The following is a 19457-nucleotide window of genomic DNA, read 5'->3' as shown; positions in this document are numbered from 1 at the left end:
GTAGTGATTCACAATGCACCGTACCGCCCATCTCACAGCCTCTTTGAGCGACGCCCGTCCGGCGCAGAGCGCGTGAAATTACCTAATAATGCCACTTGGCCCATTTTTCGCCGCACAAGCCAGGGCATGCCGAGGAGCGTACGCGTTGGGCCGATCGACGTGTTTCGTGCCTATACAGCCACACGGCACTACATATGCATAGCTCCATCTCCCACGCCGGCCATGTTTGCCGACGGCACCGCGAGGATTGCCTGCGCCGCACGCAATAGCAGCGGCGTCTGCGCCTCGCGCGCGCCATTCTCCTTGCCAAGCAGCGCCACGAGCACGCGCAAATGCGCCTCTTCACTCGCCGCTATCCGCTGCAGCTTCCTGCGCGCCTCGTCGACGGACAGTGTCTGCAGTGCCAACGGAATTGCCGCGCGCCGCGTCCGCGGCATCGCATCGTGCGGTGCGAGCTGCGCCGTCGGTACATACACACACAGCGCCGGGACGTGCGCATAGATCGCCTCGGCATACACAGCCGCAGCAACGCCCGTGCACAGATTCGGGACCTCCCACGGCGTTGTGAACGACGCCCACGCATGCGGCATCGTCGCCGATGCCGGCACATGCCGCAGGAACCGAAGTGGCGCCTCGGCAGGCAGCGCATGCGCAATGTACCGCGCCGGCGCGTAGTCCTGGACAACGACAACGCTGGACGGCGCTGCAATCTCCACCAGGCGCCGCGCGAGCGGCGCCTCTGCTCCCAGCGCGAGCCACGCAGGCTGCGGGATGTATGCTAGCAGCACGTCCGCACTGGGCGCCGTGATCCACCCCACACACTCGCCATCCACCGCGATATCCCCAAGCACTTCCCACGCCGCTGCGCCATTCGCAAACGCCAGCACGGACACTCCGGCATCGCCGCCCAAAACGACCAGCCGGCGCCCACGTGCATCTACATCAAGGCGGACTGCCGCATGCACATTCACGCCAACCTCCTCCTCGTCCGACTCCACCGCATGCCGCGGCGCTGCCTCCACGCCATGTTCCATGGCGTGCTGCGAGCCGCGGCGCCGGACCACGCGTCGCATGCACGCTGACATAATACGGGCAAGGACTGCGTTTGCCGACGCTGCTAATTTCGTCCGAAAGCGACTGCCTTGCGAGGACGTGCCATTGACGGATACCCGCCTGGTATATACCCATAGCGTGTCTTCCGACTGGCGCTAGTCTGCTGCATGAGCGTGAATAACGGTGCCGCACTGCGCACTCCGCTAGAAGCGCCCCCTCGAACGGCGCCTGGCAATGTGCCGCGCACCGCTGCTGGCGCGCCGCTGCACCTTGTGCCTGGCGCGTCCACCGCGCCGCCTACCGCTCCTGGGGCGCCGCGGTTTGCACCTGCGCCGCCGCCGGCACTCCAAAATGGGTCGGCCGCAGCGCAAGTTGCCGGCCAGCCGCGCCCCATGGCACTTGCGCTTGCCCGGCCCAGCTCGCCGGCCCAGCGCCCGCCGGTGCTCATGCCTGTAGGACACTCGCCTTCGCGTGGCCCACCGCCGCCGCTCGGCGCCGGAGGTCGTCCGCAGATGCTCCTCCAAGCGCCGGAGCGGCGCGGATCGCCCGGCGCCTTGGCAAGTCCTGCGGGCTTCCAGCCGCGCCCATTTCCCGGCGCGCGCGCGCCGCCGCCCCTCGGAGCGATTCCCACGCGCGGCTCGCCCCACGCACAAGGCCGGCCGCTGCTGCTTGGTGGTCCGCATGGCCCGCCGATCGTAGCGCCGCGTCCCATCCAGCCCCGCGCGTTTCCAGAGGGCCAGCAAGCGCACGGGCGTCCGCCCCTTGCGCCGCTGAATACGCACGTTCTTGGCGCAGCCTCTGCGCCCTCCAGTGCAGGGCTGAATGCCACGCACAATCTCCACCTTGAGCGTCTTGCAGGGCTCCGGCCGCAGGGCCCGGCGCCGCTGAACGTGGCAAACCCGCTTGGAGCGCGCCAAGGCATTTCTACGCTCGCTGGCGGTACCGGCAATGCGCCGATGCCCGACGGCGACCTCAAGTCGCCGACGTCAGCGACGCGTGCCTCGCCGACGAACTCGGAAGAGGATTTCCTGCTTGACCACAGCCATCTGCAGCCCGGCGAGACGGTCGCGCTTCTTGGCCATGGCAAGACGCTCGAACTGTACAGAAAAAATGCAAAGAAGTCGAACGATCCGCAGCTAAACTACGAACTTGCGGTGTTTATGCTCGACGTCGCACAGTCGCTGGAGCGTGCGCCGGAGCCGGAGCCAGAGGAGGCGCCTGCGCCTGTGTCCACGCCGGAGCCCAAGCCCAAGCCCAAGAAGAAAAAGAAAAAAGGCAAGAAAAGCAAAGGGATCGAGACCAAGCTGCCCAAGCTGGCCAAAGACTTGCGCACTTCCACCACCCTGACGCTGTCCAAGTTCAAGCTTCCGCGCGCCTCGACAGATACGGGAGAAAAAGGCGATGCAGAGGACGGCGTGGAGCACCCCGAGACTGCGAGCTCCGCCAGCCCGTCGAAAGAGCGCCCCGACGACCACTCCCAGTCCGAGACGCCGTCAGAGGACCGCGACGCACAGGACCGCGACGCACAGGACTGCGACGCACAGGACAAGTCTTCCTCCGAGGAGGAGGAGTCGGAAGAAGAAGTGCACGAAGCCACCGCGCGCGAGCGCTACGCCGAGCCGCGGCGCAGCCCCAAGACGGAGCGCGATGCGATCATCAAAGAGGCCCTTTCTATTTTGAAAAAGCTCGCCGACCGCGGCCACTGCGACTCGCAGTACGTCATTGGCGACTGCTACGCCAACGGCCTGTGCAACACCAAAGGCAAGCCCGATTTTGGCCAGGCGTACAGCTACTTTACCCTCGCCGCCAAGCACGGCCATCCCGACTCGGCCTATCGCGCCGGCACATGCTATGAAAAAGGCTGGGGGTGCCGCAGGGACAATTCCAAGGCGGTGCAGTTCTACCGCAAAGCGTCCAGTTTGAACCATCCGGGCGCGCAGTACCGACTCGGGACTGCCGAGCTCAACGGCGAGCTCGGCCTGAAACGCAGCGGGCGCGAAGGCGTCAAGTGGCTGAAGCGCAGCGCCGAGAGCGCCACGCCCGAGTTTCCACACGCGCTCCACGAGCTGGCGCTCCTGCACGAAAAAGGCGTGCACAATGTGCTTTTTGCTGACGCAGACTATAGCTGCGAGCTGCTTGCCCAAGCGGCAGAAATGGGCTACGCCCCTAGCGCCTACAAACTCGGCGTGAATTACGAGTACGGCCGGATGGGCTGCCCCCAGGACGCTGGGCTCAGCATCCACATGTACAACATTGCCGCGCAGCAAAACCACCCCGAGGCGTGCTTTGCGCTCACCGCATGGTACCTTGTCGGCGCCCCTGGCATCCTGCCGCAGTCGGACACGGAAGCGTATCTGTGGGCGCGCCGCGCCGCGGAGCAAGGCATGGCCAAGGCGCAGTATGCCTGCGGCTACTTTGCCGAGATGGGCGTCGGCACACGCCAGGATTTCCCCGAGGCCAAAGGCTGGTTTCATCTCGCGGCGCAAAACGGCGACAAGCGCGCAAATGTGCGCCTCAACAAGCTCTCTGGCTACCAGGCCAAGCAAGTCGGCGGCCATGCGCCGGACAAGCCCGACGAACTCAAAGCAGTGCCGATCAAGCCACTCAGTGCGCCGTTCCCAGGCACTTCACAGCCCGTTCATTCCCTGGGCATCGTCAAGTACCCCACGCCGAAAGCCATGCGCGAAACACAAGCCGCCCAGCGCGATTTGCAGTACCAGGCCATGATCGCCGCCGCAGAGCGCGCCAAGGACCCACCCCTTTCGCCACAGCCACGCAGCACGAGCAGCACGCGCCCAAAACCCGATCCAAACATGCCGCGGCAGCCCGAATCGCACCACACGTACGTCGTTGTGAATTCTACCAGCGGCCAGACGGAGCGCTTGCGTATGATCCAAGCTGGGCCCACCAAGGGCTTTGCCAAGCGGCCCGAGCCCGAGCCCGAGCCCGAGCCCGAACCCGAACCCGAGCCCGAACCCGAGCTCATGCTGGAGACGGGGCCAGAAGGAAAGAAGAAGGGCAAGGGATTCTTTGGATTCGCCAAGAAGAAGGACAAGCGCAAGAAGGACGAGGGAGATGCCTCCGACGCCGCAGCGCCGCCGCAGCCCGACACGTCCGCACAGGCATCGCCGCAGCTTGCCTCGTCGGCGTCGGGCTCGGTGCCGCCGCAGCCCACAAGTCCCCCGCAAGGCTCGCCGCTCGCCAGCCCCACCTTTACAAGCACGCCTGTATCGCCGCAGCCCGGCGAAAGTCCACGCTTAAATGGCGTGCAGCTGAGCCCCACCGGCGCGCCGCAGCTCAGTCTCCCCGAATTCTCCTCCTCGCGGCCGCCTTTTCGGGCCGCGCAGCCCGATGGACGTCCGCCGTTCTTTGGCGGTGGAAGGTTTCCCCCGGGCGCAAGGCCGCCGCCGTGGATGCGGCCGGGCGCAAGACCCTTTCCGCCCGGCGTACGTCCTCCCGGCCCCCCAAATCGCAATCCATTCGGCCCACAAGGCGCACGTCCAGACGGGCCGTTTGTGCGCGGAATGGGCCGTCCGCCGGGGCCAGGGGGGTCCGCGCCTGGGTCCGCGCCTGGGTCCGCGCCTGGGTCCGCGCCCGGATCCGCGGCAGGCGCGAATGCCTCTGTGCGTCCTTTCAGCGAAAGCATCCGTCCTTCTCCCGTGTCTCCAAGCGCTGTGCCTGCTGGTCGTCCTGGGCCGGATATGCGCCCGCCAGGTGCAATGCCCAATACACGCCCACTTGCTATGAATGCGCGTCCTGGCATGGCGACGCCCCCTCTCGGACAGGATATCCAACCTGTGCGCCCGGGGCAAGGGCAGGCACCTGGACAAGCGCCTGGGCAAGCACCGCCCAGATCACAGCCCGGCCCCGGGCAATTCCGTCCAGAAGTGCAGCTTGTGCGGCCATTCACAGCACGGCCCGAAACGCAAGAGCACAGGCCACGCGATGCATTTCCCGTACGCCCTGGAATGTCTCCTTCCATGCCTGCGCGTCCCGACATCCAACTTGTGCGCCCAGCAAGTGAACGGCCGTCCGACACTGCCTACAGTCCCAGCTCCCATCCTGGCCAAGCCATGCCGCGCCCAATGGACCAAGGGCCACCGTCGCAGCCACAAAGCAGAGCGCCATCCCAAGCATCGAACCCACAGTCACCACAGTCACGTCCGACCGCACTGGCAAATTTCTCACCGCCTGCACGGCCCACCCAACATGCAAGATTCCAGCAGCCTGGACGGCCGCCGTCGCCAGCCACGGATCTCATGGCAGGGCCCAATGCGGCGCAGACACAAGGCGGTCGGCCCGGCATGCCGTTTGCTGTGCCGCGTCCCCAGCCAGGCCAAGGACCAGACCAGATTGTGCGTCCGTCCATGGGCGGGCAACCGAGCCAAGGCCAGCCTATGCAGCCCGGCCAGATTGTGCGTCCGTCCATGGGCGGGCAACCGAGCCAAGGCCAGCCTATGCAGCCCGGCCAGATTGTGCGTCCGTCCATGGGCGGGCAACCGAGCCAAGGCCAGCCTATGCAGCCCGGCCAGATTGTGCGTCCGTCCATGGGCGGGCAACCGAGCCAAGGCCAGCCTATGCAGCCCGGCCAGATTGTGCGTCCGTCCATGGGCGGGCAACCGAGCCAAGGCCAGCCTATGCAGCCCGGCCAGATTGTGCGTCCGTCCATGGGCGGGCAACCGAGCCAAGGCCAGCCTATGCAGCCCGGCCAAATTGTACGTCCGTCCATGGGCGGGCAACCGAGCCAAGGCCAGCCTATGCAGCCCGGCCAGCCCCGTCCCTCCATGCCTGGCGAGCCTGCGCCTCCGTCTGCAGGCGCCCACTCTGTACATGCGGATCCAAGGTCCGGCGTGCCTTCGATGCGTCCTGCACAGCCAAACACACTTCCTCGTTCCGGTGCGCCAGACAGGATGGCGGACCCCCAATCTGAGATGAGCGGGTCGACTTCTTTTCGCAAGTGGCTCGGCATTTGATAGTTACACTTTAGATTGATGTACAGCCTGACCGAATGTGATAAAAAAATATAGTGCGGCAGAGTGCGGGCGATGGGTGAATGGCACACTCACCGTGGACCTGGCGCGATCTCGACGCAGGCTTACGCACACTTCAATAGCTGTGGTCGTACTATCTAAAATGTCTAGCTACAGGCCTCATCCCTGAATTTTTGTCATACCTACTCTTGCAGCTCCTTCTCCGAGACTTGGCCGAGCAAGTACTGCTGCAACTTGAACGCCGCTTCCGGCTTGAATTGCGGGATCATGTGGCCGGACTGGGCCACCTGGACAAACGTCAGTCCGCGCTCCTTTGCAAACACGCCGGCGGTCTTCCCATCGACCTTGAGCGGCGTGCTGGGCTTCGTCTGGAAGCCCATCTTGCCGTTCCACGTCATATTTTGGATCGCCAGTGCCGATCCATTCGCAATCAACACCATATCGTACGTCCCATGCTGGATCACCGTCCGCACGTTCTTCTCAATCACGCCAGGGAGCACAGTCCTGTCCGGCGGCGCAGACGTATCGCCGTGCTTTCCCAGAAACACACTGGAATCTGTGCACTCTAGCCATGCCTTGCTCACATTCACATGCAGCGCCTTTTTCAGGTCGGGGTGTGCATTCAAAAAGTTGTGCTTCGATGCTACTTGTGTGTCGAGTGGCATTCCCAAAGCATCGGTCACGGAACCGCAGTCTGGCTTAATGTTGTAGAGGTTGAAGCACTTGGTCTTGCTGGCAACGCGGCTCGCAGCGTCAAACACAGACAGGCTGCTGTTCCACTGCGCAGGTTTGTAAATGTTGCCCTTCGGCGGGTAGTGCAAGTTGTCTTCGACATACGTAGCCACGCCCTGCTTCTTGGCAACGTTATGCACCAGCTTCAGCGCCGTGTCGTTCAGTTGCATCACGTCGCGGTGGTGCTTTATAAACTGGTACACGGGCGCTTCTTCGCCGAGAAAGTCGGTGGTAAAGCTCGGGTCGTTGATGGCAATGCCTTGCAGGTTGATGCCACTCGCGTTTTGGTCGTGGCGGTAGATTTCGTCGGCAATGTAAGGAATGTACTTCCCAGCATAGCTCTCGCCGGTGAGCCACAGACGCTTGCCTTGCAGCTCGGTAAAGGTAGCAAAGAACTGCTGCAGGAACCCGTACATTTGCTTGGCCTGCCCACGCTCGCTGTCGATCGACGGCGTGCCCTCGGTGAAGCCCACGCCCACAGGGCTCTCGATCCAGACAACATGCGACAGGTTGGTCCAGCTGTATGGATTGGGCTTGACCGTGACCGCATCGGCCTCTCCACCCACCGAAATGGGGCCGTTTTCTTGAAGGAGGCCTTCCAAGGACGAACAGCCGGGGCCGCCGTTTAACCAAACGACTACATCGTCATGGCCTTGGTCGCCTGCAGGCTCCCACAGCCAAAAGAAAAGCTTTTGCGAGTCGTTTTTAGCATCGCTCACGGGCAGTGTTCCGGCCCAAGAGTGGGGGAGCACAAAGGGAATTCCGGAAAGGTGCTTATCGACAAGGAATGCTGGCGTTAGTAGAGTAATACGTACACTGTGCTCGGTCGGAAGAAAACGCGGCGGTGCTGGCGAGGGCCACGGCGATGCCGAGGCTCAGCGCGAGAAAACGTAGCATGGTAGTAGGGTAGGTTGTGATAAGAGGGAAACACGCATCCGTTGCTGACACAATGTAGCAAATCGGGATTGGCTTTTGCAAGGACAAACTCGTTTGTAGTTTTCTGGTGTCTTATCTGTATCACACGCATTTCCTATCTGCCTACGTCTACTGTCTTTGTCGTATCGCGTCGTATCGCGTCGTACCGCGTCGTATCGCGTCGTACCGCGTCGTCGCGTCGTACCGCGTCACACTGCGTCCCTACGTAACTGGCTGCACACTAGCGGCCAACAGGCACGCGATCGGCTCTCCTGCTTTTCTCATTCGCGCCCGCTTCGATTCGCGCTTGCCGACGCTGCGCTGCGCGCAGCCTCCAAGCGGGCGAGTTATCCGATGCACGTCATTGGCTGCACGTGACGCATGCTTCGCGCGATTGGCGCGTCCAGAGTGACACCTTGGGCATGCACTGACACCGAGTAAGGTCCGGGGGACCATTAATAGATGGCCGCAGGGCATCGTCTTTGCGCAGCACATGTCCATTCTTCTCCGCTACACACTCTTCTGTCTGTTTGGCGCAATTGCGCTTTTGCATGCGGTGCTTGCAGCCGAAGTCGATCCTGTTCCGCCGGAAAACAAATTTTCCGCTGCGCCTTCGTCGGACGCCTCGCCCCAGGATGCGCCTGAATCGCTCGAGACGTACCAGCTGATGGGATACCTTGCACAGGGCTCCAACTGTGCTGAAAAGGCAAACTCGACGCTTGCGATTGCGAACAATGCAACGCTCCTGTATACACACGGCAACGACAACGCAAACCAGCGCATGCATATCTACCATTCCAAGGATTTTGGAATCACCGTCTCGTGGGCAGGAATGCAGCCGCTCAGTCTTGGCTCACTGGCGGCGGCTGGAGACTTGTTCCTCGTCGATCCTGACAACGCCTTGTTCCCAGGCTTGCGCCAAGGCACCAAGGTCTACGATGGGTTCCAGAAAGCGTTCCAGCGCGTGGCGCCGATTCTGGACAAAAAGATTCCCGAGTACCAAGAAAGATTCAACGATACGCGTGTCTCGTTCACGGGCCTTTCCTACGGCGCAGCGCTGTCGGTGTTTGCCGGAATGCATTTCCAGTTTGCACTCAAGCACGGCGTCTACAAACTGATAGTATTTGGTCTTCCACGACTCGGTAATGTCCCATGGGCGAACTCGGTGGACGATCAGCTCAAAGGGACGCTGTACTACACTGCAAATGGCGACGATATTGTTGTGCATCTCCCTCCGCGCGAGGCTGGGTACCAGCACCCATCCGGCCAGATTTGGACGAACCCTGCGAACTCGCTCGAGTACAAGTTTTACCCCGGGCAGGAGAATGTGCACGGCGCAGACTCGATATGGGGCACGAGTATCGAACACCACACGGGGATCTATTACGGCGTGCATATTGGCGGCGCATTTGGCCCGTGCCCTGTTAAGGTGGCAGGGTCCGGCATGTAAAGTACTTCCGTAGAGGGTTGATGCCACTGCCTTTGGGCAACGGCGCATTATTAAATTCACTAACTCGCATCCACATGCCCATCTTCCCGCAGCTGCATTTCCTGGACAGCGCCACGCGCGTTGTCCAACACTAAAAAACGTACACTAGGTGTATGACTAAGCTGCGAAAGCTCACACCACTGCCGTGGCGCGATCAACTAATCGGAACAAGCTGTCGGTGACAAACATGTCGCAAGGAGCGAAAGGAATGCCTGCATATATACTGGAGCCAAGCAACGCTCCCCACGACACGAGCAACCCTTCTTCTGCCTATTACGAGGCTGAAAAAAGCGATGCCGCTGCACAGCAGCCCACGCCGCAGCTGTGTTCGCACGGCTTTTGGGATCCAGAGCTCAAAAGCCTGCGTGTGTCCTACCTGAAACCCGCAGTGATGGTCACCGTTTCAATGATGGTTGTTGTGTGGGCCATGATGGCCATCTACTGGGGCTCGCTATGGAAAGAAAATGATTTCTCGACGCGACAGGAGGCGCTGGTCGTGAACCTCGACAATGGCATTATTGGGCAGACGATCACCGATGCGCTCTTGCAGACAAACCAAAGCCCAGTGCGTCCGCGACCCACCTACGTTCTCGGCGATCCCAACATGTACAAAGACCGTAGCACGACGGCGAATACGATCGAGCCACAACAGACGTACTGGCTCGCGGTCGAGATTGCAGAGGGCGCAACGGACAGGCTTACCACAGCACGCATGCAAGGCAATGCGAGCTACGATGGTACCGAGCTGATCCGACTGACCATTAGCTCCGCGCGCAGCTACTCGACCGTCCCGTCGACCGTGCTTATTCCCACCCAAAATGTGCTGCAGCAAGCCATTGCCGGACTCTCCAAGCGCCTCTCCACCGAGTTTCTCCAGCAGGCGACCCAGCAGCCCAGTCTCTTGCAGGCTGCGCTGCGTGCTCCTCAGACCCTTTCGCAGCCCGTTGGATTTACTGTGGACGACCTTGCGCCGTGGGACATTCCCGTCGCGATTGCACCTACCTTTGTCGGTCTGATCTACCTGACCATCATGACCCTCCAAGTAACCATGGCATTGTTTGCTGCACGCCAAGGCATCCAAAAGTATCTCACGTTCCGATCGATGCTCGCTGTGCGGACTTTGACGCCCGTGCTTGCGTACATACCCATATCGTTGATGATCACACTGCTCAACATTCCATTTGGTATACCCTTTGGCCGCACGTTTTCGACGTATGGCGAAGGCGTCATGGTATGGTGGTCTGTAAGCTACGTCGGCATGCTCGTTTGTGGCATGTGCCTAGAGTCGGTGATTACCATACTTGGCCCGCCGTTTATCGGCCTCTTCCTCATCCTATTTATCATCACGAACGTGAGTGTTTCCAACCTGCCCATCCCCCTTTCCGTGTCGTTCTTTAAGTATGGGTACGCCATGCCGTTTTACAACATCCGCCAAATGTACCTGTCGATCATCTTCCACACGGGAAAGCACATCCTGATCCTTAAGTACATGGGGATTCTGTGGGCATGGCTCGCACTCATTGCGCTCACATTTCCCCTGTTTGTCTACATTGACTATCTGCGCCGCCGCAAAGTGTACCACCACGAGCGCAAGCCCGAGCTGGTCGCCGCGTAGCACATTAGTAAGCAACTGTAATTTATAAGCACATTGACGCGACGCGTCTCGACGCTTGTGGCGAGCCTTGTTGCCATGCCGCTGTCCGTGCTCGAGATCGACAATTTCAAGAGCTACCGCGGCAAGCATGTGATCGGTCCATTCCATGCCTTCAGTGCCGTGATCGGTCCGAACGGCAGCGGCAAAAGCAACGTGATGGACGCGATTTCGTTTGTGCTTGGAATACGGAGCGCGCAGCTGCGCTCGACGCAGCTGCGCGACCTCGTGTACCGAGCGTCGAATCTAGCTCTTGAGCCAGCGTCCTCCCAAGATCCAAGCCGCGCGAGCGTCACTGCAGTGATCCTCGACGCCAAGCGCGTCGAGCACAAATTTCAGCGGATCATTACGCCCACCGGCAGTTCCGAGTACAAGTACGATGGGCGCGGCGTCTCCTATGCGCAGTACGCCGAGCGCCTCGAGCGTCTCAACGTCCTTGTAAAAGCGCGCAACTTTCTCGTTTTCCAGGGCGACGTCGAGGCCATTGCGAACCAGTGCTCCAAAGACTTGAGCCACGTCATTGACCAAGTCAGTGGCGCACACGCCGTCGAGGCCGATCTCGAAGAAGCGCGCGGCGCATACGACGACGCCGTAGCCGCGTCTTCAGCACTCATTGCCAAGCGCAAGAGCGTCATGTCTGAGGTGCGGCAGTACCGCCAGCAGAAAGAAGCGTCCGATCGTCTCGACCAGCTCAAGTCGGGCTTGCACGCCCACATTGTCCAGAAAGTTCTCTGGCGCCTGTACCATATTCACGAGATCATTGAAATCCACACAGACTGGATCGAGGCGCACGCCTCGCGCGGCGAGCAGCTCCGCAAGCGCGTCCAGGACCGAGAAGATGGCGTCGCGTCCGCCCGCACCGAAGCCGGCGTCATCCAGCAGCAGATCATGGCGAAGGAAAAAGAAGCGAAGCACAGTGCGCGCCTCCTCGACGCACGGCGCCCTGAAAAAGAGCGTTTGCTGGAGCGCATCGAGCACGCACAGCAGAAGCTCGCGCAGGCCCGCGTGTTGTATGCCCAGGCACAAAAAGACGAGCAGTGCCAAAAAGAAGCGCTTGCGCGCCTTGCTGCCGACATTGCGCTGGCCGAGCGCGCGGTGGAAGAAGCGCGCGCAAACGACTCAGTCGAGTCCATCCACCTGAGCGCGGCGGATCTGCAAGCGTACCACGACCTCAGAGCACGCGCCGATCTCTCCGTGACCGAGGAGCGGCGCACCGTGGAAAAAGGCCAGCGCGCACTGCGGCAAATGCACGTCGCGCTGGAGAACCGCGGCGAAAGCGTGGAGCAGCTCGAGACCAAACTGGACCGGATCGAGCAGCAATCGGCGAGCGTTGCCTCGTCGCTCGCATCGCTGCAGCAGCGCACGCCGGCGCTCGAAGAGGGCGTCACAAGCGTACGCGCCTCGCTCGATGCCGTGCGCACCAAAAAACAAGCGCTCTCCACGCGCGAAGCACACGTCAACGAAGCGCTCGTCACCTGCTACAACCAGCTCCTCCAAATGGGCCAGGACCAGCGCGTACACGAGCGCGAAACGCGGCTGCGCGAAGCGCTGCGATCTATGCGCAACGTCTTTCCCGGCGTCCACGGCCGCCTGCTGGATCTGTGCACGCCGACGCAGCGCAAGTATGCGCTTGCGCTGGCCACGACGCTGGGGCGCAACGCCGATGCCGTCGTGGTGGGCACGGAGAAAACAGCGATGGAGTGCATCGAGTACTTGCGGAACCAGCGCGCAGGCCGCGCGACCTTTATCCCCCTTGACACGATTCACAGCAAGCCAGTGCAGGACCGACTGCGCGCGGTGTCGCTTCATGCGCGCCTCGCGATCGACGTCGTGCAGTATGCGCCTGCCATCGAGCGTGCGGTGCAGTTTGCGTGCGCAAGCACCATGATCTGCGACTCGCTGGACGTCGCGCGCGAGCTGGCCTATGGCGAGAAGAAAATCAAAACGGTGACGCTCCAAGGCACCATCATCCACAAAAACGGCATGATGACCGGCGGCCCTTCGATGCAGGACAGCGCGAAGCGATGGGACGAGCGCGAGATGGAAGGCGCACAGCGCGAGCGCGATCGGTGCATGCAAGCGCTAAAGTCGCTGCACCAGCAAAAGTACGAGCTTGCGGACGAGGAGGAGCTGCTTGCGAAACTCGCGCGGCGCGAAGCCGCGCTCGACGCGGCGCGCCAGGAGACGGCAGACCTGACGCGCCGCCAGGCAGAGCTGCAAACGGAGCGTGCGTCCCTAGAAACGGAGCGCAGCGCACAGCGCACGGCATACGCCGCGGCAAAAAAAGAGGCGCAGGCGCTCGAGGCCGAGATGGCCGCGCTCGAGCAGCAGATCCACGTAGCCGACGACGCCGTCTTTGGCGAGTTTTGTGCGCGGATTGGCGTGGAGAATGTGCGCGCGTACGAGGCGCAGCAGCTGCACCTTTTCCAAGCGCGCACGCACGCCGCACAGCAGCACGAGCGCCAGCTCGCGCGCCTCGGCCACCAGCGAACCTTTGCTGTGCAGCAGCTCGATAGCACCGCCGAGCGCCTTGCATTCCTACAGGCGGCCATCGACAAGGAGACGCAGCGTATTCCGCGCCTCGAGACAGAGATCGGTGCATTTGACGCTGCGATGGCCGCGTCCAACGCGGCGCGCGACGACGTGCAAGCCTCGTTTGAGCGCCTGCGCGACGCATACCAAGCGGCCACCGCAGCACTGCAGGACAAGCGCAAAGCGCTGCTTGCCGCGTCCAGAGAGATGGATGCACACCGCAAGCAGGTCGCAGACCGCAACGACGAGATCGAGCAGCTCGACGCGGAGCGCACCGCACTTTACCGGCGGTGCCGCCTCGAGGCGATTGATGTGCCGCTCCTTGCGGGCGACATGGCGCATGTTCCGCTCGACGAAGAGTTTGGCGCGCCGCTCGTGGAGCGCCGCGAGCGCGACACGGCCCTGCACTGCCGCGAGTACGGCATCGAGGTCGATTTTTCGCGCCTTACCGACGCCGAGCGCTCGGACCGTGGTTCTGGCAAAGCGCGCGAGCTGCAGAGCAATGTGGATGCCGTGCGCGAGGAAATGGAGCGCATCGCGCCCGGCGCCAAGTCGGTCGGCCGCCTCGGCATGCTGGAACGCGACTTGAAGGCGTGCGAGCGCGATATGGATGCTGCAAGAGAGCAAGTGCGCGACGCGCGCCAAGCGTTTGTTGCGCTCAAGAAGCGGCGCATCGAGCTGTTTATGAATGCATACACGCACATTGCCGAGCGCATCGACGGGGTATACAAAGAGCTGACCAGGAGCAGCGCCGCGCCGATGGGCGGCGTTGCGTACCTCACGCTGGAAGACACCGACGAGCCGTACCGCACTGGGATCCGGTACCACGCCATGCCCCCCATGAAGCGCTTCCGCGACATGGACCAGCTTTCCGGGGGAGAAAAGACGGTGGCCGCACTTGCGCTCCTGTTTGCCATCCATACCTACCACCCCGCGCCTTTCTTTGTCCTGGACGAAGTCGACGCTGCGCTCGACGCACAGAATGTAGTGCGTGTCGCAGAGTACATCCGCGCACATGCGAGCGAGCAGCTCCAGTTTATCGTCATTTCGCTCAAAGCCTCCATGTACGAGCGCAGCCAAGCGCTGCTGGGCGTGTATCGGAACCAGGAGGCGAACTCGAGCAAGAGCGTGACGATGGATTTGGAGCAATATGGAACATAGACTACGGCAGACTATCATGCATAAACATGCCTTCGAGGCTCCGCAGCGCCCACGGCGCGAGCCGAGTGGTATAGTAGGCATGCGCCTCGGCAGACGCACACAGCGCCTCGACCGACGCGAGGAGCTCGGCGAGCGCGCTTTGCATGCGCTCCTGCAGAGCGTACGGCGCAAAATGACGTACGGCGTTGAGCGATGCGGCGAGGCCTGTGCTCGCTGCTTGGCACGGAGGGGTATCTTGGGCGTCGCGCGCCTGTGCCAGCGTCGCGGCGAGTCCCTTTTCCCACACGGTGTACACGGCGTGCTCCATGTCCAGGTGGGGAAAGAGGAGCATGTCTAGCTCGAGGCCGACGTGCGCAAGGCTCGCCGAGATGCGGCACAGCGTCGTGTGCAGCGCTGCGATGCGCTCCATCACCGTTTCGTACGCACTCCACCTGCAGTCGGCGTGCAGCGACGCGGCCCACTGCGCAAGCGTGCGGCGCACATACGCACACAGCGCATCTGCAGCACGCGCAGCAAACGCGGCAATGGGCATGCCCATGTCTTTTGCACGCACATCCACGGGGTTGTCGAGAAAGAGGGAGAGCGCGTTGCGCGACGCACTCCGCACCGCGTCGTACCACGCATCCACCGCCGCCAGTGCATCAGAGCCAGGCACGAGCGCACGGGTGGCGTGCGAGAGCGATGTGTCCAGGTAGGTGCAGCAAAGCACGCTTGTTTCCATGGCCAAAGGACTTGCGGGCAGCAGCGTGCGCATGAGCGAAGCTATGTGGACAAGGTACGCAGCGCTGCACCGCGCCTGCGGCAGCTTCGTCTGCGGCGCACACAGGCTGCTGAGCATCGTCTTGTGCATGCCGTGCAGCGTGCTTTGCACCTCTGCAAGCAGTGCTCGCACGGGCGGCGCGTCGAGCGGAATCGGCGCGAGTGCGGCACAAAGGTCGGCCAGGTGCGCAAGCGCCTCGTCGTAGTGACCGCGTGCAATGCACGCACGCATGGTAGGGGCGAGCGAAAGCAGATGCTGCAGCGTGGATGCGTACGTGTCTTCCAGCTGCACAAACGCGTGCCGCGCAGCGAGAATTTTTTTTTCGTGCGCCTCCCAAGCCGCGACTGCGGCGCGTATGCGATCAGTGTGCGCCTGCACCGACGCTAGCGTGTCTTTGCATTGCACTCCAAAGCGCGGAATGCCATGCAGTGCACTCTGTGTCTGCGCAAAGGTAGACGTATTCCGCAGGCACAGATCAGCGAGCTGGTGCTCGAGCATCGCTGCACTCGCATGCTGCTGTGCGGGCTGCTGTGCAATGACGTCTAATGGCATTTGCGCAAGCTCGGATAGGTACCGCGCGCCTTCTTGCACGCTCGCATCGTCGGCGCCCGGAAGCAGGTCGAGGCGGCGCAGCGCATCGACGGAGGCGTCCATAAGGAGGCCGCGCTGCCCCACGGCACGTGGCCATCTCCACCGTTTCCGCACCATGGCGCGGCGCAAAAAGAGTGCGCCGAGAGACTTGCGCGTGCGTGAGAGGCTCGCTGACGCTAGATTCCTGAAGGAAGCGATCCTACTCGGAGTGTGCACTACCACCCTCTATTTAATCCGTACGGCGCGCCTCCGCCGGGCGAGCAGTACCGCGAACGATGTATGTACCCGAGTTTCGAGTTTCTCACCGCAGCACCGAGTCCTGACCCGTACGCCGTGCGGCCAAAAAAGGCGCGCGATGCAGCCGCAACGCCGCCACGCGCGACAGGCCGCGACGGCGAGACTGCGCGGCCCTCAAAGCGCGGCGCGCCCGACAGCGACGACAAGATCGCGATGCCGTCCAAGCGCGATCACGTTGCATCGCTTCATACAGACGACAGCGACGACGAGATCGCGATGCCATCGGGGCCGCCTCCCGCCGCCGCACCACATCCAGCGCTGCCGGCCGTAGCGCCCCGCATAAAAGCGCCCGCGCGCGCCGAAGCACACGCTGCGCCCGTCCGCTACGACACGGCGCAGCAGCCGGAGCACGAACTGCCTCTTGCCGCCCCGCTTGCTGCCGCGCCCCAGCTGCGCGACTTTAAGACGAGCGCGACGGCCTTTGTGCCTACCAGCGTCCGCAACCGCGCACGGCGAATGTAAGCACGTGACCACGCGTGGCGCGTCGAGCGAGTGTTGCGCGCCGCTGCGTCAGGCCATGTCATTTGCGCTCGACGTCCCACAGACGCCGCACGCGAAGCGGCGCATGGCGTGGACACCGTCGCCCACGGAGTGTGCGACGTGGACATCGCCCAAGCGGCACAAGCACAAGCCGGTCCAGAGCGAGCGGCCGGTCCGCATGCACGATGCGCTGCCAACACAGCACGACGCATGCGCTCGCTGGACAGGCACGCCCTCTATATTTTTCGGCACGCCGCAGCATGCGGAGCGTGCGGCACGCCAGGCTGCTGAGCTAGTTCGGCCAGGCCTGTGCTCCGCCACCACACCCCTGCGCGCCGCGCCCGTAGATTTTGAAATGTACGGCTCGCCCGGCGTTGCGCGCGCGCAATCGCCACAAGGCAGTGCCTGGGAGCACAAGGTGCTTTTGCGCGAGACGCTGGGCGATGTATCCAATGCAAGTCCTGCGTCTGCGTACCCAGCCATGCGCCCGTCGCCCGTCCAGGGTGGACTGCACGACGCGGCCTCGTCCAAGCTGCAGCGCCCACTCTCGCCTGCCAAAAGTCCAGCACCGACGATCCGGCATGTGCCACCACGGATGGAGATGGACGTGTTTTCCTCGCCGCCGCTGCGGCAGACAGACCGCTTTGTGTTTGGTGTTGACGACCAGCCCAACGATACCTACTTTTACACGGGCCCGATGAGCCCTGCCAAGCCTGCGAGTCCAGCGCTGAGCGCAGCGCAGCCCACGCCTCACCGCCCCCCGTCGACCTTGGCGCACAATGCACCCGTGTTTCGCGCACAGCACGCCGCAGGCACGCCGGCGTCCCTCTCTGCGCAGTGGGACCGTGCCAAGACGAGTGCGGTGGAATCGATCCGTGCACGCGCCTCGCGCGTTTCGGCTGCGGAAGAAAATGCGGCGGCGCATGTGCCTTTGCGCAACACCTCGCCGCTCCGCGCATCAGCGAGCCGGCTCCTGCGCCCCGTCAAGTTCGCCACCAGCGTTCCTGCCTCGCGCGTCTGGGATCCGCCGAAAATTGTGGACAAGGAAGACGAGCAGCCGCCGGTGCCGCCGCCCAAAGACGTCGGCCGCGCGCAGCGCATCTCGCGGCCGCGCGCGCCGCTGCGCCCAACGACCAACACAGAGTGGAGCGCGCCGCAAGCGCCGAGTAGCCACGGCGATGTGGAGGCTGCGGAGGAGGGTCGTATGCGGGAGGAAAAAACCAGCGCTGCATCTGCGCTGCACGCCGAAGCACTCGAGCCAGGCCGCTCACGCACCCTCACACGGCCGCGCCGTGTGCCCGTGCCGCGGCCGAGGATTCCGCCGCCGCCGCCCATGTCTGCGACCGAGCTGCAGCGGCTCACGTCAAAACACACGCGCATGAACGGGGCGCATACCGTCGAGATCGACACACACGTCCAGCGGATCTATGGTGAGCGCCCTGCGAGCCCTTCTGCTGCGTTCCATAGTGCGACACGGACGCGTGCGCTGCATTGGACACAGGCGTGCGTCGCGGAGATGAACGAGATAGGCGAGTGCGTCGGGCATGCGCTCGGCGCCGGAGAAGACGAGGCGTACATCACTCCGCCAGCGTGTACGGAGAGAAAAGCTCGGGGCGTGCGATGGGACAAACGGCTAGTCGTGAGCCCCACACTTGTGCGGCAGCACTCCAAGCCGCCGCGCAGTGCACTGCAGCACAAACCGCTGCTGGACGCGTATGGAAATGTTGGCGGCCCCATGCCGCTGCCACGCACAAAGGAGCGCGTTGCCGTGAAGCGGTTGGTGTACGACGACGATATCGAGCAGGTGTAGCTAGATGTGTACTGTACTATAGAGCCATGCTCGCGCGATCCATGTGGAGCCTGTCAAGAGCGGATCCATGCACGTCTTGTGTCGTGCGCCACGTCCCCCTCTTCTCCACGACGCCACCCGTGATGGCGAAAAGCACTGGAAAAGAAGCGAGTGCGGAGGCTGGGCCGCAAATGTTTACCGTGCGCTGCCCTGCGGGGCAGCTCATCCTTGAGCTTCCCGCGTGCCGCTTTCACCGGATGGACAAGAAGCGGTGGGCGATTTTGCTATACTATGTGCGCTGTCGAGTGTACGACGCGCTGGAAGTAGGCCAGCTCTACATTGAGCACCCTGGCGACCTCCCGCCATTTCCATTTGGCGTGCCGGCGGCGGGATTCGTGTACGGACAAGTGCGAGATGGACGGCCGCGTGCCTTGCTCGCCATGCCGAGCTGTATTTCTCGTGGCGATCCGCTGCCCAAGCTGCAAGTGTACTGGATGCGGGATATGTATTTGCCGGCGTCTACCCTGGCGCGTGCGCGCGTCCAGCAAGTCGCGGCCCACTACCGGAAATGCATACTGAGCGACAAGGCGTTTATGGAGTGCGGTATCGTGTCGGTAGTGCCGTACAATCCACAGGACATCCATCGCGGCGTCCACGGCAGGCAGTCTATCCGAACCAAGGACGGGTACTGGGAGTATGTAGAGAAGCATGTTGCGCCGGGCGACGAGGTGCTCATTCCCCTGTATCCCTACCTTGCCACTGCGTTTCGCAACTTTGCCATTGTATTCTTCCCTGTGGGAAACGCGTTCGTCGTCCAGGTACTCTCTGGCGATCCAAGGCTCGGCAAATTCCACGGAAGAACGTACTCGCTGATGTACTTCCAGGCGCGTGGATCCATTTCTCTGGAGGATATCAGGGCACAGTTTGCGTGGCATGCAGCGGTGGGCGTTCAGGTCCACTGCGCAGGTTGTCTAAGATAGACGCATGCGTGCACAAACGACACTGCTTCCTTTGCA

General features: G+C 62.6%; 10 protein-coding genes across 10 annotated transcripts; 7 read left to right on the top strand and 3 right to left on the bottom strand.

The window, feature by feature from the left end:
• Nucleotides 1-188: 188 nt before the first annotated feature.
• Nucleotides 189-1034, bottom strand: MVES1_003255 (uncharacterized protein; the record flags this gene model as incomplete). The annotated part of the gene is made up of 1 exon (XM_056208073.1): nucleotides 189-1034. One exon carries the CDS (start codon nucleotides 1032-1034, stop codon nucleotides 189-191), a length of 846 nt encoding a protein of 281 aa, XP_056064048.1.
• Nucleotides 1035-1220: 186 nt separating this feature from the next.
• CHS4_2 (Chitin synthase 4) lies at nucleotides 1221-6026 on the top strand (the record flags this gene model as incomplete). Its single annotated transcript, XM_056208072.1, has 1 exon — nucleotides 1221-6026. The coding sequence occupies one exon, from the start codon at nucleotides 1221-1223 to the stop codon at nucleotides 6024-6026; it is 4806 nt and encodes a 1601-aa protein (XP_056064047.1).
• Nucleotides 6027-6226: 200 nt separating this feature from the next.
• MVES1_003253 (uncharacterized protein) lies at nucleotides 6227-7673 on the bottom strand (the record flags this gene model as incomplete). Its single annotated transcript, XM_056208071.1, has 2 exons — nucleotides 6227-7566; nucleotides 7592-7673. The coding sequence occupies 2 exons, from the start codon at nucleotides 7671-7673 to the stop codon at nucleotides 6227-6229; spliced, it is 1422 nt and encodes a 473-aa protein (XP_056064046.1).
• A 511-nt stretch (nucleotides 7674-8184) lies between these two features.
• Nucleotides 8185-9141, top strand: MVES1_003252 (uncharacterized protein; the record flags this gene model as incomplete). Its single annotated transcript, XM_056208070.1, has 1 exon — nucleotides 8185-9141. The coding sequence occupies one exon, from the start codon at nucleotides 8185-8187 to the stop codon at nucleotides 9139-9141; it is 957 nt and encodes a 318-aa protein (XP_056064045.1).
• Nucleotides 9142-9367: 226 nt separating this feature from the next.
• MVES1_003251 (uncharacterized protein) lies at nucleotides 9368-10795 on the top strand (the record flags this gene model as incomplete). The annotated part of the gene is made up of 1 exon (XM_056208069.1): nucleotides 9368-10795. One exon carries the CDS (start codon nucleotides 9368-9370, stop codon nucleotides 10793-10795), a length of 1428 nt encoding a protein of 475 aa, XP_056064044.1.
• Nucleotides 10796-10870: 75 nt separating this feature from the next.
• Nucleotides 10871-14524, top strand: SMC1 (Structural maintenance of chromosomes protein 1; the record flags this gene model as incomplete). The annotated part of the gene is made up of 1 exon (XM_056208068.1): nucleotides 10871-14524. One exon carries the CDS (start codon nucleotides 10871-10873, stop codon nucleotides 14522-14524), a length of 3654 nt encoding a protein of 1217 aa, XP_056064043.1.
• A 1-nt stretch (nucleotide 14525) lies between these two features.
• MVES1_003249 (uncharacterized protein) lies at nucleotides 14526-15938 on the bottom strand (the record flags this gene model as incomplete). Its single annotated transcript, XM_056208067.1, has 1 exon — nucleotides 14526-15938. The coding sequence occupies one exon, from the start codon at nucleotides 15936-15938 to the stop codon at nucleotides 14526-14528; it is 1413 nt and encodes a 470-aa protein (XP_056064042.1).
• A 52-nt stretch (nucleotides 15939-15990) lies between these two features.
• On the top strand, nucleotides 15991-16634 carry MVES1_003248 (uncharacterized protein; the record flags this gene model as incomplete). Its single annotated transcript, XM_056208066.1, has 2 exons — nucleotides 15991-16029; nucleotides 16056-16634. The coding sequence occupies 2 exons, from the start codon at nucleotides 15991-15993 to the stop codon at nucleotides 16632-16634; spliced, it is 618 nt and encodes a 205-aa protein (XP_056064041.1).
• Nucleotides 16635-16689: 55 nt separating this feature from the next.
• MVES1_003247 (uncharacterized protein) lies at nucleotides 16690-18462 on the top strand (the record flags this gene model as incomplete). The annotated part of the gene is made up of 1 exon (XM_056208065.1): nucleotides 16690-18462. One exon carries the CDS (start codon nucleotides 16690-16692, stop codon nucleotides 18460-18462), a length of 1773 nt encoding a protein of 590 aa, XP_056064040.1.
• A 122-nt stretch (nucleotides 18463-18584) lies between these two features.
• MVES1_003246 (uncharacterized protein) lies at nucleotides 18585-19421 on the top strand (the record flags this gene model as incomplete). Its single annotated transcript, XM_056208064.1, has 1 exon — nucleotides 18585-19421. The coding sequence occupies one exon, from the start codon at nucleotides 18585-18587 to the stop codon at nucleotides 19419-19421; it is 837 nt and encodes a 278-aa protein (XP_056064039.1).
• Nucleotides 19422-19457: the final 36 nt, after the last annotated feature.

Source organism: Malassezia vespertilionis, chromosome 6 (genome assembly GCF_029542925.1).
Source record: "Malassezia vespertilionis chromosome 6, complete sequence".
Lineage (NCBI taxonomy): Eukaryota > Fungi > Basidiomycota > Malasseziomycetes > Malasseziales > Malasseziaceae > Malassezia > Malassezia vespertilionis.
The sequence above is the reverse complement of the archived record's forward strand: the minus strand, read 5'-3'. Positions and strand labels throughout refer to the sequence as shown.